Raw genomic sequence first — 18,781 nt, forward strand, 5'->3', positions numbered from 1 at the left:
ACACAGTGCAGTGATAAAAAAGTGTTACGTGAGCACTTTTATTACATTAACTGAGACACATCAGTAAGGTGCTGTTGTCCTGGGGCAGTGAGGAGATGATGGGTTTTCTATTTTTATCAGTTTTACTATTCTGCACCCTTTTGCCACTGGTTCAGTTTTGTATCTGCTTTGCTGACATTTGGATTTCCACTGAAATCTGGCTGGAAGTACTTAAAGCTTTGGGGCTTCTGTTGCTTTCTGTCTTACTGTTTGTGTCCTGATACGCAGGGCCAGAAGAGAGCCATCAGCAGTGGCAGTCCAAGGGAGCTCAGAGCTTGGCTCTCTCGGAGTTCCCAGGCACTGAGCATTATGCTCATGAGGCATACCTGCAAATCCCAGTCTGCCCAGAAAACTGGGTGCTGGTTGTCGAAGAAGGTGCAAAATTCAACTGTGTAACTGGTGGTTGCTCTCAAGTGGGCTCATACACTCCTGTTCCAGGTTACAGCCAGGCAAGGCTGGGCGATGGGCTGAGGGTGGCTTGCTCTGTCAGACAGCAGGATTCATTTCCAAAGTTGTCTTGGGGCTGCCCGCATTGTTTGGGCTTTTCATGTTGGCTTTTGTGCTGAACTGGGCTCGTCGTTAACGCTGAGTTTCGATTTCCGTGACAAGTCCTCTTCTCGGAGATTTACAGCTCAGCTGCTTTCATTTGCCAGGCTAATGCTTTGGAATGCAGGTTGACAATCCAGATGTGAAACCTTTCTTCTCGGAAAGAAAACAAGGGATTAAATGTGTTTTAAGAGCGTTTGAAAAAATAATTCAAGATTGAGGCCCCAAACCCAACATCTGAAGTCCTGAAGTACTGCTGTTAGCTGGCAATGGGAAATCCAGAGACTTGAAATGTGTCATCTTTGGCTGGGCTGCAGGTACCACTTGGTTTTCGGTGTACCTGTTACTACCCCTACCAAATGCTTCGTAAAATCCTACAAAATGGCAGATAATCAAATGATGTAGCTTCGTGCAATTAGTTGGAGTTAAAGAATGGTTGGGGTATTGCTTCTGCTAAATGTGTGGTGAAGGGGGGACAACTGGGTGTTCACTTGGAAATGTGAACTGGGTGTTCACTCTGGAGCAAGTCCAGAGGAGGGCCACGAGGATGATAAGGGGGCTGGAGCACCTCCCAGACAAAGACAGGCTGAGGAAGCTGGGGCTGTTCAGCCTGGAGAAGAGAAGGCTGCGTGGAGACCTCAGCAGCCTTCCAGTATCTGAAGGGGGTCTATAAGGATGCTGGTTAGGGACTCTTCATTAGGAACTGTAGTGCTAGGACAAGGGGTAACGGGTTCAAACTTAAACAGGGGAGGTTTAGATTAGATACAAGGAAGAAGTTCTTTACTGTGAGGGTGGTGAGGCACTGGAATGGGTTGCCCAAGGAAGTTGTGAATGCTCCATCCCTGGCAGTGTTCAAGGCCAGGTTGGACAGAGCCTTGGGCGACATGGGTTAGCGGGAGGTGTCCCTGCCCATGGCAGGGGGTTGGAACTAGATGACCTTAAGGTCCTTTCCAACCCTAACTATTCTATGATTCTATGAAATGACTGTCTTTTCCTGATATTCCTTGGTAAAGATAGAATCATAGAATGGTTTGTGTTGGAGGGGTCTTAAAGCTCCTCCAGTTCCACCCCCCTGCCACGGGCAGGGACACCTTCCACTAGAGCAGGTTGCTCCAAGCCCCTGTGTCCAACCTGGCCTTGAACACTGCCAGGGATGGGGCAGCCACAGCTTCTCTGGGCACCCTATGCCAGCACCTCAGCGCCCTCACAGAGAAGAATAATAGCTCATGTTTTTTGATTTGACACACTGACCCCCCCAGTTTCAGGAGGGAGCCTGTATGTAGGATTATCCTTGTTTTCGGAGTGTGTGGAGGAAGGCCCAGGTGGAGCAGGTTGGATCTTCACCATCGTCCCCGTTGCAGGGTGAAGGGTCTGACCAGAGTACAGGGCTTCTCTAAAGCATGTTTGAATTGGAAGAGGTTATAATAGTGGTGTTTAATGTCCAAACCTTTTTTTTCAGAGGGAAACATAATGGCCTCAGCCAGGCCATTGAATCTGATCCTTTGTGCTCGTGGTTATTTGTACAATGCATCTATCAATTAATATCCATTTGGGGTTCAGAATTATCTGGGTTGGAAATGATGGAGCAGGAGTTCATTGTCCTTTGAAAGAAAAGATAAAAACATCTATAGCTTTCTCCTGCTCATATGGAAGGAGCAGACGTTAGGAGCCTGTATTACAGATGTCTTCACTTGGGAGGCTCGGAGTTGAGTTTTAAAAAGGGCAGATCTTACAGGGCAGCTCTTGCTCAAGTTGCCTTGAGAAATATAATGGGGTAGAGATGGAGCAGAGCTTTCCATTATCATTTATTAAAACTGGGGGTGTAGAGTAAAAAGCTTGTTGCTTTTTACATGGGACTAACAATGCAATTGGTTGGGACTAATAATGGGATCTCTTCTGATCAGCTTTAGGAACTTCCGTAGCCCAGCAATTTTGCAGGTAGAAGAGGCACATCTTGTATATTCAGTTGATGTTTGTTCTTGTCAGAAAGTTCTCTGCCTTTTTACCATGTTGTGGAACAATAGATTAGTACAAGGATGCTAAGAAATGAGTTTAACAAATGACAGAAATGGCTTACATTTTTCCTAGCTAAAAATCAGGAAAAACCACACACACACCCACCCCCCCCCCCCGCCCCAGGCTAAAAGTGCTTTTGGCAGTACCAGGGGATTTCATTTTATTTTAAAGTGGGATGTAAGTTGAGTAATTGGAAATCATAACTCTGGGCCTGCACAGGCCGAGCTGGGAGGTAATTTTTTGTTCTTTCCCTTTCTGTTTTGTTTTTCATTTTTGGAAACAAAGCAGTTAGGCTGCAGTAAATGTTGTTTGCTGCAAACCCTTGCCAGTTTGGTGCCAGCTTGTTCCCATACATTTGAGAGTGATCAGCCAGCCAGCTTCTGCAAACAGTTGCAGGAGAAGCACAACAAGCACCAGTAATCTCTTCAGTTTGATAAACCCTGTATTTTTGTAGCTTGATAAAGTGGAGGCTTAAGGTTTCCTTCCTGCGCTGGAGTTCGTCACGCTGGAATTCAGAACTCGTGCATCGAGATCAAGCCGGTGTTTAGCCACGGTCTTCTGAAGTGTCTTACAGACACGTTGTTTAGTGGCACTAAACCCTTGGCTTTGTGCAGCTTTTGCCAATTAATCACTTTTGGTCCTTCCAACAAATGAACTGTAGAAAGGAGAAAATCATAGAGGAGCGGAGCAGCTGGATAAGGGCTCCGTCTGTATAACAGCCTTTCCTTGCTCTGCAAAAATCCACGGGCAGAGAGCCACGCTAAACAGTAAGTGTTCAGCCACATGTGCAGAAAATCCATGGGAGGGCATGTGGAAAGTTGGCACAACTTTTGGTGGAAGGAAGTGGGAAGAAAGAAAATCATTAGCTAAAGCTAACCAGGACTTGTAGACTTGAGGTCGTCTTATCTGTGGAAGTTCTTCTTCCACCCTTTGTGTTGTTTTAACCACTTCTCTGAGTAATCTGAACTTTTTCCATGACTGCAGACTTGGAATGGAATATTTTTGAGCCATCAACTCAAGAGACATTTTTCTCTGCTCTTGGTCTGTTTCAGACTTCTGGGCTAGCGACTGGGCAGGTAGGACACAAATGACTCTAGCGACATCAAGGAGTGCCTTCCCTGCCAGGCCTCTCATTCCGCGTATTTGCTCAGCTCTGAGCACATTGTTAGATGATGTATTCCTCTTGTTAATTTAGTCAATTTACCATTGATTCCAGTAGAGCTTGATGAAGTATGTCAGCTGGAGATTAGTCCCAGATGCCTGGGTTGACCTTAGCTTTATCAGCTGCTTTCAATACTGTAACCATGAAGCACTTGCAAGTTTTCTGGTTCCTCCCATGATTGATAGACCAATTCTAAAGTGGCTTTCCTCCTTGTTTGTGATCCAAGAGGATAATGCCATGCAGCTGTCCACAGCATGATGCTCTTGTGGAGAATACTGCGATGCTCTGTTGGCTTGTTACCAACCTGAATGTTTATTAAAATGGCAGTTGTGTTTTGCAGGCTTGACAACTCCCTAATACATGGTTCTGCAATTTCCTCTTCTCTAAATATCATGAGTGGAATTGAACAAGTCTCTTAATGCTCAGGTGGGCCTGAGTTACTTTAGAAGAGGCTTAACTGCGGATATATGGAGTGGAGAAGAGTGGCAGTACCTGTGGGCTGGTAGGAATGAGCCTTCACCAGTTGGTGGAGGTGGATGGTCATTTTAAGTGTGGTGTTGGTGAACTTCACCAGGGTTCTTGTCAGCTGCTGTGGTTCTAAGGGATGAGCTGATGAGGAAAACCTTTCCTCACCTGGCCCCAGGACCCCTCCTGGTGTATTCCCAGCATGCTGTCACTGATCTTCATTGCTTGGGTATGGGCATGCTGCAGGGCATCTTCCTTAGGGCTGTGCATGAAGATTGTTCAAATACTGTGTGAACTCCTAGCCCCATCTGAGGCTGGTGGAATTCTTCCTGGGATTAGGAGCCAGGACTTGACCAGTGCAACTTTTTTAAACCATGTTTCACATCTGCTGCTGCGTGATGTTGGGGTTCTGCAGAGGTGGTTGATGATGAGCTCGCAGCGTTTGAGCTGCTCATTCGGAGGCAGAGCACAGGGTTAGGTTGGTCTGTCTGGGGAAGGGCGCTCATCAAATTTCTAACATACCTTTTAATTTTAAACCCCCAAAAGAAACGACAAATCCCATCTTCCTCTGAAGGGGGAGGGTCAATGCTGGGGGATAAGCTGCTGTGTCGTCACCCTGAGAAACCCTCTGGAGAGTGGCAGGTCACTGGTCTATCTGTCTGTGCCACCTGAGGATGGCTCTGCCTGTTCATAAAGTGAGTGATTCTGGAAGGAACGGAACACTTGAGCTTGAATCACTGAAGTCAGCATCACACCAGCATGTTGAGCTATCTTCTCTTTTTGCTCCTCAAACTGCAGTCCATGTAATATACTTTTGGTCTCCAGCTGTGCAAGAGCACTGCTGGTCATTTTTTCCAATCTTCCTTAATTTGCTTCGAAACCAAGAGCACTTAATGCCCACTGGTTGAATAATTCTCAGTTGTAGGGACCATGGCAGCAGCGAAGTGTTTCACTAACTTAAGCTTTTTAATATGAAAAATGTGGGATGTTCTTGTGGGTTAGAAGTAGCGTTAATGCTTCAGAGGTGGTTTGGTCCTGCTTCTTGGATTGAGTTTTTTTGAGTCGGAATGAGCTTATAGACCCCATGCAATCTGCAGACGGCTCAGGAATTCTGGTATGTCTTTGGGGGCGCTCGCCATGGAGCGGGGCGATTCTGCTCAGCTGCGCTCCCAGCAAGGCCAAACAATTTGGTGATTTTTCTCCTGGGGACAAAATGACATCAGCCATTTATAACCATCGCTTTAAACCGCCGTGGAGCTGGGGCTGTCTCGTGGGCAGGTTTTGAGAAATGAGGGGTTTTTCTTTCAAAGGTGCTTGGGAAACTTCTGCCGGGACTCCCAAGTGACGGGGCCTTTGTGCGGAGGAAGGAGCGGGCTTGGGGGGTTATCCATCAGCGTGCTGCGGCATCCTTCACAGCCCCACTTCATCAAAGAGACGTTCCCAGCCCCGTCTTGCTGGCTGGCTGGGGTCAGGCAGTCGTGATGTATTGTTGGGCTGACGGATGGCATGCAAGCTGAGGGTGGATTTATGGAGAGCACCTCTTGTGAGTAAACCCTTAGTAGGCAACATACTGGCTTTTAAGAGGGTCCTCCCATAGATGCATTGACTACGGTTACTTACAAGGTTGCAAAAATGGATGAGGATTGATTTTTGTCTCCTGGTAGAAGGGTGGCTTATCTGGGTGAGGTGGTGGGACCCAGGTGGGTGAGATGCTCTGTCTCACTAGTTTTTATTTTTCTGTTTTTTTCAGTGGGACTAAGGGCTCCTTCTTCGGTACTCACAAGAGTACCATGGCAGGGGGTTGGAACTGGATGATCTTAAGGTCCTTTCCAACCCTAACTATTCTATGATTCTATGATTATGTTACATTACTGTGATGGGTCCACACTTTAAGAAATACAGAAGTGGTAATTGTCAAATGGATGTTAAAGTGACCACAGCTGCGTGGTGCAAAACTTAAACTTTTTGGGTTTGGGGTTTTTTTGGGGGACAGGTTTCTTTTGAGAAATGGACTGGAAACCTCACCTTGCAGTGTTTAGCAGACAAATGGTGTGTAATGGGAAATTGCTATACCTTCTTTCCAATTATGGCAACTGATGTGTATTTGTACTTAAAGCTATTGATATCTATGGGAAAGTGGTATACAAACTTGGGAAAAATCAGTGACCAAAAGAAAGCAGGGGTGAATATTGCAAAGAATTTCTGAAGGCAGTATCTGAAATTCTTGCTTAGGTTTTGGATAAAGGGAAAACAAACAAATGTGGGGTCTGAAATAGCTTCTGTCCTTCCATTTTCTGCTATAAGTTTTCATAAAATAAACAAATCATAACAGGGAAAGTGTTTTGATTGGCAGGGTTTTGTTACATGGATGTAAGTAGGCTTCAGCCTCTTGGTGCTCCAGGCTTTCCTAGAGATGCAGAATTCATGATGATTTTACCTGTGAGCAGTATTTCCTTGCTTTCTCTCAGTCGGGTCTCTAGAAAAATAGTTTAATTACGTTGTCCCCATAACTGGAAGATTTTGCTGGAAGTTTTGACAGTCTGGCCTAAAACTCTCTCTGTTTGTGTCGCTGGAGCACTCAGATTTTGGATTTGAATAAAAATAAGTGATGGTTACAGGTCCAAGGAGTGCTGTGGGCTTGGTGTGCCTCTGTGAGCGCAGTGCACTGGGTGTGTGGACTTGAATGAACACTGTACATTAGACACAACCTTTTGTAGTTCTTGTGAGAGGGGATTTTTTTTATATTAATGTCCATTTGATAACAGGTAACTGCAGGTTTGCTTTAAACACAGTAAATCAAAGGAAAGGTCACTTATTGGGAGTAAAGGGGATGAATAAATGATGTGGCTTTACACTCATGTAGTTCTAGTGAAGACTATTATCTCCTTCCAGATAACTGGGAAAGGATACTCAAAATACAATATCATATGAATATAGTTATTGCCTGCCTTATATCACTGCGAGTTCTCAACACATCTGGACTGAGAGTAGTTCCAGTAACATTAAAACGTACTATTTTGGTTGGCACGCTGATGCTGTGGTATATGCCAATTAGTAATGGCTCTTGGAAACAGGCTGCTTTAAAACTGTCCCTGAACTATTCCCCAGAGAAATTATTCAATTAAGTACAGCTAAAATTAATGTCCATGGGTTTTGTTCGAATGAAACAAAATAAGCAGCTGGAAAAGGGAAAACTTCTCAGTGTGCGCTTTTAAAATAACAGCTCTAACTAATAACTGCATTTGCTGGACTCGATACTGCTGTTTGTTTTCTCAGGGTTGTTCTTTAGCTGTGAATGATCCTTGAGGGCTACCACAGCTGATGGTAGTCTTCACTAGACTTCACTAGAACTTCAATAGTCTTCAATAGTCTTCACTAGAACTACATGAGTGTAAAGCCACATCATTTATTCATCCCCTTTACTCCCAATAAGTGACCTTTCCTTTGATTTACTGTGTTTAAAGCACCGTTTGGGACGGTTCTCTGTCACTACCATGCATTTTCAAATCACCATCTGCTGCCTCTAGACCTTTTGAGCTTATGAAGTGTTCTGTGTTATGTGGGAGTATCAAAGGGTGACCCAGATATAACCTTAAATGCTTTGGGATCATGGAATTACAGAGTCACAGACTGGTTTGGATTGGAAGGGACCTTAAAGCTCATCCAGTTCCAACCCCTGCCACAGGCAGGGACACCTTCCACTAGAGCAGGTTGCTCCAAGCCCCTGTGTCCAACCTGGCCTTGAACACTGCCAGGGATGGGGCAGCCACAGCTTCTCTGGGCACCCTGTGCCAGCGCCTCAGCACCCTCACAGGGAAGAGCTTCTGCCTGAGATCTCATATCTATGGATGACTGAGGCTGCTTGGCTGTGGCGTGAATGGTGGTGTGTGGAAATGGTGGTCCTGGGTATGTCCTCTTAGTCCTTGGAGCAGACAATAAAATTTTCTGTAGCAGGACACAGAACTTCCTCTTGTTTTGGCAAGTTTTAGCCTTAAGGGTGCTGAAGGTTTGGTGAACCAGTGGGGAGAGGTTACGCTGGAGGCATGGGCTGGTCCTTGGGTCCTCAGGCTGCTCTTCACTTCCCAAAGGTCAGGCAGAGGTTGTAGGACTCTAGAGCATCTTGTTCTGTCTTTCCACAGACTGGAAAGACTTCATTGTTGTCAAGAACTAGGAGAACCAGAAGCAATCCTGCTTCTCTGCAAGGATTCCTTAGCATGGAGAGCTGGCATGGCCTGGGGTCCATGGGGTATGTTGGGAGAAGAAGGACCTTGTGCAGGGAGAACTGATGCATTGGGTGCCTTAGGCTGCTAACCTGAGCTTAGAGGTGGGCTGGGGCTGGTCACCGGCTGCATGAGGGAGAAGAACCATCCTTTCTGCCTGCTCTCCTGGACACAAACCAAGTCTGCCAGCTCCTGCCCTACTCTGCCTGGAGGTCCTGCAGCCTGGCTGCCCCCATCTTTGTCCACAGAGCTGCTGCTCAGCAGTGCAGGAGCAGGGGAGGGTGAGCAATGTTTTTGTGGTGCCTGGATGCCAGCAGAGGTGCTGGGGAAGCAGCAGGAAGTGAGATCCCCTCCTGCCTCCCCGTAGCACTGGGACTGTGACATACATATGGCATGTCATAAAGCATGCTCCCAGCAGTTCTCTCTGGCTAGGAGAGGTCTTCTGAACTTGACTGTTTCCAAGGACTATCAAACACCCCTTAAATTAGAAGAGCTAAAGAGTGAGACAGCTGAAATGCCAAGGAACAAACTGGTTTGCTTCCTTGGAGAAATAGTACTTTGGTGGGGGGTTTAATACTTACATGAAGTTCTGCCAAAGAGATTAAGTGTCAGAGATTAAGTTGAATTTGGGGTGATGGAGGGAGGAATCTTGATCTTTGCTTGAAATGCACAACTTATCACAGCAGAAAGTGTTGATATCCTGCTGTCCTGAGCAGCACAGAGCTTCATTTGGAGGAACATGAACCAGAGGGATTTTGAGTATTGCCATGGAGTTGAACAGCGAGGAGAAGCCCAGGACTGCACTAACGCGTTGCCTGTGGCATGGAGAGAGCCTGCAAAACCCAGGCAGGGCCAGCAGCGACGGAGAGAAATTAAGATTCTTGGATTTGTATTTTTTACTGTGTTTTTCTCTTTTCACTCTGCCTTGACATTACAGCTGGCACGTCGTGCTAAGGTTCTTCAGCTTTCTGAGGTACTTACATTAGTTGCAATCTTCATTTCATACCACTGGCATTTTGAACAATGCTTGCTTTCTTATTAACATGTAATTATGGGGTTTGGACCCATATAGAGGTTGGCATTCAATATATGATTCATTTCTTTGGTATCTAGCTCTTCTCCTGAGGCACCAGAGACCTGAAGGAGGGAGAGAAAGCCTGCTTGGCTTTGCGCTGAGTTCCAGCCTTGTTGTAATATTTTTGTGTAGCATAAAACATTAGGGATTTTAGTTTTCTGTCTGTTTTTCTTAAGGCTGACTGCAGTTCCGTGACTCACAGTGGGTATCCCGTGGAGATGCATTACTTATCGATAAATACTATAGAGTGATCTGTAGATTTAAATCCACGGAAAATCCAAACAATTCCAAGGAAATGCTTGGTCAGCAGCACTGTTCTGCTGCACTGCGCTCCAACGCCGGGATTGTTTCTCTCTGCCTGGGCCATATTTCATGTGCCACTTTCACTTGGCTTTTGGCTTTTTTACTCCACAGACAGAACAAGTGCAACTCAAAGACAAAGTTGCTAAAACCAAATGTGGCTTTTTATGTGTTTTAAAGAAAACAAACAAATCAATTAGTGTAAAGTCCTGTATGAAAGCAGAACTCTGGCTGAGCAAGAGCCTGTTCTACCTCATGGGAAGAGACGTTCATCCTTCCCAAGGTCTCCATGAGTCAAGGAGAATGATTTTAAAAACAAGAAATCCCACACCTTCAGGTAGGTGGTGCAGCTGTGTGGAGCATGGCAGAAATAGGGAGAGATGGGATGGAAAGGCAACGACATCATTTTCCTGCTCCTGAGTGGAGACAGTAGGAAAAAACCCCACATGGGTTCCTGCAAAATAAACCATGGTGTTCCTGGAAATGGCCCGGCTCTCACTCCCTCAGCAGACTGCTTCCCCTTTCTCCATAACAAGTTGCCTTTCTCTCTCATGAGCTCCTTAACGGCAGAAACAGCAAAGAGGGCTCTGGGGTTTGGTAGGTTGGTTCATGGTCACTGGTGCTGAGCATCCATAGCAATCAGGTAGAGTCATCTCCTCCATGTCCGTGTGCTGTGCTTCGTGTTGTGACTTGTTGTCTCAGATGATCTAGTGGAAGGTGTCCCTGCCCGTGGCAAGGGGCTGGAACTGGATGAGCTTTAAGGTCCCTTCAACCCAAACCATTCTAGGATTCTGTGTTATGCCTTTTGTGATTAAACTGTGCGGTGTTAACGTGTGTGCTGTAGCTCTGTTGGCACTTGCTGCTGTTCAGTCCTGCAGAGAAAGACACAGTATTGATTCTGTGCATTTAGTATGATCTCATGACCTAGCAGTTGACTTGCTCCTCTGAATAGAGCGTTGCTGGAGCAGTGTGGGGCTTGCCTGGCATTGGCAGGGTCTTGGCACCAGGGTTGGAAAGGGAGGGAAGATGGAGTGGCTGGATGGGCTGGAAAAGGTGCTTTTGCTCTCCAGAAACGTTTGGACTTTTCATTTTGTTGCCAAAACTGAGAATTTCTTTTGCAAGCAGCAAGCTGGTTATTCACTTCAAGGCAGTCAGGGATGGGTTTCAGTGTAAGGGGCGTCATCAAGGAGGTGAAACGCTGAAGGTCCAGGCATGCTGAGCGCTCAGGGATGTACTGTTTTTATCATCTGTCAAACAGTTTTCCAGTGGAAACTGTTCCCTTGGAAAACTTCTGACCAGCTGTAGAAAGACTTGATGGCTGAGTCGACACAGAAGATGGAGCTGCCAGAGAAGCCCCATTTCAACCTCATAGGAAGCGTTGTTAGAAATGTCAACAGAGAAGTTGGGAATATGGGAAAGGCAGATGGTGCTCGTGGTGGAGGACCTGTGGTCTCCATGTGGTGCTGTGGACAAACCCTGTGCCTGGAGCTTGTGGCCTGTGTGAGGAGGAGTAGAGGAGAAAAGCAAAAGGAGCCATGTGGACCCAGCAGACTGCTCCAGCCGCTGGCTTGGGTTCAGCTCAGGGTTTGCTTTCCCACCCTGCATGAGCCCTTCGCGCAGCAGTCCGGCTCTAGCATGATGTATGGCCGTTTCCCGGCGAGATGACTTACGGCTCTAACGTGTGGGATCCCGGCTCATGGGAGGCTCCAAGATTGTCCATGCCATGGCCGGAAAGAAGCAGAACCAGCTTTCTACAGAAGGTATCAGTGCTTTTAGGAATTAAACCAGAATGTTTCTGATTTTCATGGCAGCGGCAAAGTCTTCAAAGGAAAAAGGATATGAAGAATGAGCTTTTTTCCTGATAAATTCCTAGGATTATATGTAATTTCTTCTGCTCAGTTTTCTATCACCTGTCCTCTGTTGGTGTCTTTTGCATAAATCTTTGTTTTTCTAGCTATTAGCAGATGTGATTTTAAAGATGTCCATAAATACACCCTTACTGCTGCTACCAGGTGGTTGTTCCACTGCAATTTCAGGGAAGGATTTTACCTTCTGATGGTCACTTAGCACAGTCCTTCTGGACACACACACGTGCACATGGAGGAACCGCAGAATTTGGTAGCAGCAAAATGTGATGCTAGTGTGACTTACAATGCAACCCTTTAATTCAGAGATACTCTAAAGATCATCTTTGATGTATCATTTGAGATGGTGAAGCCAAGCACAGTAGAGCTTATGGAAAGTGCTTGTGATCCAGGGTTCAGAGCAGTCACTTCACTTTTCATTTTCCATCTCAGTAAAACTTTGAAAAATATTTAACACTGATGTGCTCACATCTCTGAGTAGTCTTGTGCTGATGTGGGTCAATCAATGGATTCTGGATTCTTTAAAAGTTGGCTGTAGGCATTGACGGGGCTTCAACTTGCTGTGACCAGAGAAGTGAAGCAGTAGGAGTTATTTATAAATTCTTTGCTTGGAAGCTTTAATTCCTTGGCTGTGATAGCTGATGCAGCAACACGTTGAGATTGGATTAAGTGGGTTTTGAATTTGATTTGGGGGCAAAAATAGGTTTTAAGTTTAATGCAAAATACGAAACAAACCCACAATTTTTAAATTTTTCTTTCTTTCTTTTTTTTTTTTTCAATAAGCAGAAGGAGCTTTTCCTCCCTTTGCTCATGCTCTCTGCAGTAAATACCTCTGTTCTTCCCAGGAGGTAGGATTGATGTTGGAGCAGGAGAGGGCTGGATGCAGTACTCCAGGTGGGGGCACACCAGAGCAGAGCAGAGGAGCAGAATCAGCTCCCTTGACCTGCTGCCACGCTCCTCTGGATGCAGCCCAAGATAATATTGGCCTTCTGGGCTGCGAGCGCACACTGCCTGCTCATGGCCAATCTCCTATGCACCAGTACCCCCAAGCCCTTTTCCTCAGGGCTACTTTCAAACTTCTCCCGTTTCAGCTGGGCTTAAATTACTCAGATTTTAATATGAGGGTTGTTCAGTAGGTTTTATCTTCTGCTTCAGGATCCTGCTTCACTGAGAGAAGACCTTGGCTAAATCTGTGTTACGGGTTTAAATGTGGTTTGCAGTGCAGTGTTCCAGAAATGTCCTTTGAAAGGTCACTGCAGTCCTTTAGCCCTCAGCCGGCTTCTCCCGTCTGCTCCCTCGCATCAGGGGATCCTCACTCCTTCCCTGTCTCCAGGTTTATTTAGTTTAAATCGTTCCATGCATAGTCAGGTAAATGGGAGGTGATAGAAATTGCCAGCTTGAAGGGCAGAGGGGGTTGCAGGTGGGTCATCTGTCAGATGTATTCGTGATCTTTGGAGCCTACTGAGAGCTGATGTTGGATCATCAGCACTCTGAAGACCTTCTTAGCCATGGAGTTAGTTTTCTCTGGCAGCAGTTCTGCCTACTTTAGAAATTCATGACTAGTTTTTAGCTCTGCCGTGGACAGCGTGCATTTCCATTGTGATTCCTTTGCCTTAGAGTGGGGAGAAATTCTTTAACATGAAGGTGAAGAGCTGCTTTGAACCACAACAGGACGTTGGTGGGGGTAGAGGGGTGGATGGGTGTTCCTGTGCAGGGTGTTGGTGGTAGCAAGGGCATTCTGGCCTGGGGAACCTGCTCAGGTGGACTTCTGACTCAACTGGTGATGGGTGAGAACCTCCCTGTGCTTTCTCCCCATGCCAGCCCCAGTGCAGCTGCAAAGGAGTGTTGGGGCACTCAGGCTTCCTGAGCGCCCCAACACTTCTGATCTTAACTGCACGTTACACCAAAGGACCGGTTGCTTGCTGAGCTTTGGGCTACGAGCTTGGTGAAGAGGCCTGCTCCCCTGAAACCTGACCATAGCAAGAGACCTATAGATCATAGAATCCTACAATGGTTTGGGTTGGAAGAGACCTTAAAGCTCATCCAGCTCCAACCCTCTGCCACGGGCAGGGACACCTTCCACTAGAGCAGGTTGCTCCAAGCCCCTGTGTCCAACCTGGCCTTGAACACTGCCAGGGATGGGGCAGCCACAGCTTCTCTGGGCACCCTGTGCCAGCACCTCAGCACCCTCACAGGGAAGAACTTCTGCCTAAGAGCTCATCTCAATCTCCCCTCTGGCAGGTTAAAGCCATTCCCCCTTGTCCTGCTTCTCCCAAGCTGCACTGTCCAGTTCTCTGGTTCAGAAATGGCTCCTGCTGGTTGGTGTGACAGGGCAGTGGCTTGCAGAGAGGGATGGGAAAGGAGAGGCTCTCAACATAATCCAAATTGCATTGCCTTGGGCTTTGAAACGATGACAGAAAATTTTCCTCCTCGCATTTGTTCTCATTTAGCTGCAGCATGTTCAGCAGGATGTTTTTCAAGGAGGGTCTGGTCAATGCTGGCAAAGGAAAATCTTGTTTCCCAAGCATCCTTATCACTTTGTCCTTGACAACGATGGGAACTTTTGGCACATTTCTTTAATTCAGAGACACTCATGAGCATGCCTGCCCTTGCAGCAGCTCTGTGCTGCCTTTCCTGTGTGCTGAGTCACACAAGGCAGATAAAGCTTCCCCAAAACATTGTTGGCTTTGCAGATGTTAGACCCGGGAAAGTTGGGTGGGAGGCGGAGGAGAGTTAATATCTGAGCTCCGGGCTGAGCAAATCCTGCAGTTCAAATACAGCACCTGCCATCAGTTGGGAAAATGTGTTTTGGTGTTGGGTGAACAATAACATCTTGATGTTATAAGCAACTTCACAAATCTGGAGAGTTTTGTCTGGAATAGAGCAGCTTTGGTGGGGTGATGCTGCCTAACCACAGGAGCGGTGAGCGGTTTAGATCCACAGGATAAAATGGAGGCTGCACATGCAGAGAAGCAGCTGATGGTTGCCCTCTGCCCTCCCTTCATGTGATGGTTTAGGCTGTGGGACATGAATCAGGAGCTTGTATTTTAAGAAAGATCTTTCTTGTATTTTCAAAGTACAAGGTTTTGTAGAGGCTGATACAATTTTACATAGGGATTCGCTGGAGATGGCACTGCTTTTGGGGCAGCCTTAAAATGCGTGCATCAGAAGGGTGACGCTTCAGTCTCCCAGCTCTCTGGGAGATTAAAACCTCTGTGCTGCACACACCTCTGAAGCACCTTTGTGCCTTCAGAACTTCTGATTATTTGATATTTGGATTTTGTTATCCGTATCTATGATCAAACTGGTTTTGTCTCTGTATCCAGCTACAGTGCTTGGCGCTTGGTAAGGTTTGAGGACACGAGCACCCTGCCAAGCTCACACACCTTCCAACAGCTAACACCTTCTGCTGCAGACAGGTGGGTTTTGGAGGAAACCGTCCCCTTTCAAGTGCTGGTGTAAAGGCGATGGCCAGCTGAGATGTACAGGTGCTCCTGAGAACTAATGGCACCTATTGGCACTACCCTTGCCAGCCCAAGGTTTTATTCTAGTGTCACAGGGAAGTTTTGGAAGTCCAAGGAATGCCCTTTTTTGTGTCATCCCCTTTTTCCTAGAAGAGATATTTGGGGAGTTTCTTGTTTGAAGGAATACACTAAAGGTTAACTAATAAGGGACCTGTCCTGTTGATGGGAATTCTTTTCTTTAACCCTTAACCAGGTTGCAGACAGGGTTATGATGCATAAAAATGAACAGAAAAATAGTGTATCTAGCTCACTGAACACTGTGCTCTAACTTCTGCTTTTGCTTACAGTCTGTTAAACCTGGATGCTCCAGCAGTGCTGCTGCACAGGCATGCAGTGCTGGATCTGCTGGGGTGGCATGGCTGCTGTCCCCAGCCTGGTCCCAAAAGACAAACTAGATTTAGTAAGGCAGTGATCAGTAGTGGGGAAAGTGCTAGAAGTGTGACCAGAGCAGGATGCCTTGCAGTAGCATTCAGGTTTTGGCTGCTGTCCTCCTGATTTATCATGCACAAAAGGAGCCGTTCCTACCTGCAGAGAAGAAGGCAGCTCAGAGGTGATGTGTTCATAGACTCAGCAAGAAGCCCTGGCTGTGTATTGCAAGAAAATTAGAGCATAACAGTCAGCAAGAAAGAAATTTGGTACCTAAATGTGGCTTTTAATTTTCAGTGTTAAAAAACCCCAAACCACCAACCACTCTTGGCACAAGCCTTTTACCTTCTTTGATTTCCATGGCAAAATAAAAGTCATCAGTTGCATGAGGCTGAGGGTAGGTTAGCTTAAAATTTTCCTTTATCTGTTAAAAATAGATGTAGGAGAAATTTTGCTCCCTTTCCTTTCTCCAGAAGATCGTCTGGGCAGCAGGCAGAACTGCCATCTGTACAGCTCAGTAATGGAGCCAAGTTAGGACTTTATATCATAGAATCCCAGCCTGATTTGGGTTGGAAGGGACTTTAAAGCTCATCGAGTTCCAACCCCCTGCCACGGGCAGGGACACCTTCCACTAGAGCAGGTTGCTCCAAGCCCCTGTGTCCAGCCTGGTCTTGAACACTGCCAGGGATGATGCACCCTCTGTGGTTGCTTGGTTGGGACTGCACCAAGTGCTCTCAAAAGTGTTTACGGAGATGGTGATTCTGGACTTGTTCTAATGACTATGCAATGGCCAAGCACTGAGATGCTGTGCTCCAAGGACTGAAATTGCAGATTTCCTATAGCATACGCACTAATTCTCTTACTTTGGCTAGTGTTTTGTAGCCTTTGTGGGTACCTAGACTGATCCTGCTGTTTCAGGCTATATATTTTATCTCTGCTCTTGCAGTGGAGGAGTGCACTGTGTCTGAAGTTGAGATCTCTTGCATAGTATTTCCCAGGATTTGGACCTTGCAGCGCATGTGGAGCACTAGTCTGTCATACTGGAGGACAGAAGGATGCAGCTGGTTTCCATTTTGGAACCTCCAGCAGGAGCGTGCTCGTTGAGCAGTGATGCTGCAGGGCTCGGAGATTAATGCTCGTGTTTCTCTTTCCCCAGAGATCATCGACGACCTCACTAACCTAGTGGAAAACACAGATGACAAGCTTCGCAACCAGACACGGCACGTGAAGATGGTGGACAAGAAATCAACGTCCTGTGGTAAGAAATGACATGAGCACAAATCCTGCCCTGTTATTAAATGATGGAAAAGTAGCTTTAGCGCTCAGAGGCTGCGTGCAAGGCGCTCCCCCTGAGCGCAGCTTCTGTGAAGAGTGAGGAGAACCCACCTCTCCAAACAGCCGATACTGCAGGTTTGACTCTCTGTGTTTGCTGCATGTTAACACAGTTAATTTCCTTAGGCCATTTGACTCCAGCATTGCACAATATTCCGATTGGAAATTGTAGAACTGTATAAAATGAGAGCACTACATGTTAATGAGCTTTAACAAAAGTTGCTAGCTACCAGCTCTCACAAACTGGTCATAGTGGGGAGTGATGCCGCAGGAGCAGTTCTGGTGGTGTCCTGCAGGAATGTGTTCTCAACCAAGAGGCACTCAGAGCCTGCCAGACATGAAATCACAGCTGGTGACTCTTCAAGCTGTGTACAAGCTGGTCAAGCTAAATTGTTGCCCCATTCCATACAGCCAAAGAGAGAGTATCATCTCAGGTGAGTTGAATGCAGATTTCCTCTGTGGGATGAAGAGCTGTGGGGTTGATAGCAATGACTGTGTGTGATGGCAGAAAATGTCTTGATGTTGGGAGGTTGACTGACTGAGGAGTGAAGTCCATGGTAAGGTGGTGGTGAGACACTTGTGGCTACTGCGTGTCCGGTTCTGTGTCTGTGGCTCATTTTTGCCATACTAGAAGGCTCAAACTGCTAACAAGGGTAATTTATGCTCTGTAGAAATTTGACTTCTAGCCAGAAGTTCATGAAATTTGGTTCATGTAGTTTAGGAGACAGAGAAAGTTGAGGGCTGACTTGGTCACGTGTCTCTTTTGGGCTAGTGGGGAGGTTTTATTCTGTAGCTTGATGATCCAGCAGCAAAAGCTACTGAGCTCTGGCTGGCAGTGAGACGTTTTTCAGGCAGTGACAATGTATTTCAGGGATTTATTTAGTTCTTCATCAGCGATAACTTTTTGAAAGCTTGGATGATAAAGGTTGATGAAAACCTTTGACTTCTTGTGAAAACCTGTGTGAAAACCTCTTCTTCTAGAGGATGAAGTTGACTTCCCGGAAGTGTTTGTCTCTGTTGTCTCTTGTAGCGACTACAGATAGAATTGAAGATGTGGCTGTGGAGTTCATGACCAAATTTTGAATTTTAGATCTTGAATGTTGACTCAAGATGGATTTAATCTAAAAGTTAACACTTTGCACTTGTTAAAAAAAACCGCTTGCACTTGAATGCTGCAGAGTGCCCCCGTGGGCCTTTGGAGTCTCCCCTTAATTCCTGTGCTTTCATTTTCTGCATGAGTACAGAGAAGCGCAAAGTGAATCCTGTTTCATACAGGACAGCTTCTCTCTCCTTAGGTATTTCTCCCCCCTTTTTAAGTTCTTCATGCAAATGCAGCCCCCAGACAATGTTGCTGGATAATGAGCCTGTCTCTTTAACTCCAAAGCCCATGCTGGCTGCTGGGGAATTTGAGAGGAGGAGGAGGATGGGAGAGGCAAAGGCTGGGAGGATCCTGGCTGGATTCCTTTGGGGTGACCTCTCTCACCCTTTCCACATTGAAAAACATTTTTTCTGCAAGGGGTGGTGAGAAGTGCTGTGCTCGGTGCCCGTTCCCTCTGCTCCAATAGGTCTTCCTGTGTTTGCATAACAATTTGGGCATATGTAAACACTATATTGCCTCAGATAGCTGCTCTGTTCTGCCTGAGCATGAGGTTGAGAACAATAAAGCTGGAAGACACAGGCTTTAATGGCATTCTTCCCATCCCTTTTCTGCCCTTATCGCTGGTGCTGAAAGTTAACTTGTATATTAAGATCAGAAAAACCCTCTGTGTATGTACAATTATTCCTTGAGCGAAGCCAAGCAGTGGGAAAACTGGCACCTGCTAGTTAATTCCCTCCGCCTCGCCCAATGTAGAATTTAAATCAATAAAATC

At 46.4% G+C, this 18,781-nt stretch overlaps 1 protein-coding gene across 2 annotated transcripts in view; it reads left to right on the top strand.

Annotated features, from left to right (window-relative positions):
* The window catches only part of STX8 (syntaxin 8), a 104,034-nt gene that overhangs the window by 46,808 nt on the left and 38,445 nt on the right, over window positions 1-18,781 (top strand). For both annotated transcript variants that reach the window (XM_030505901.1, XM_030505900.1), the window contains exon 7: window positions 16,735-16,836. In XM_030505901.1, coding sequence (XP_030361761.1) covers window positions 16,735-16,836 — 102 coding nt within the window. The remainder of the gene's footprint in view (window positions 1-16,734; window positions 16,837-18,781) is intronic.

The sequence above is a fragment of the Strigops habroptila genome, chromosome 14 (assembly GCF_004027225.2).
Source record: "Strigops habroptila isolate Jane chromosome 14, bStrHab1.2.pri, whole genome shotgun sequence".
NCBI lineage: Eukaryota > Metazoa > Chordata > Aves > Psittaciformes > Psittacidae > Strigops > Strigops habroptila.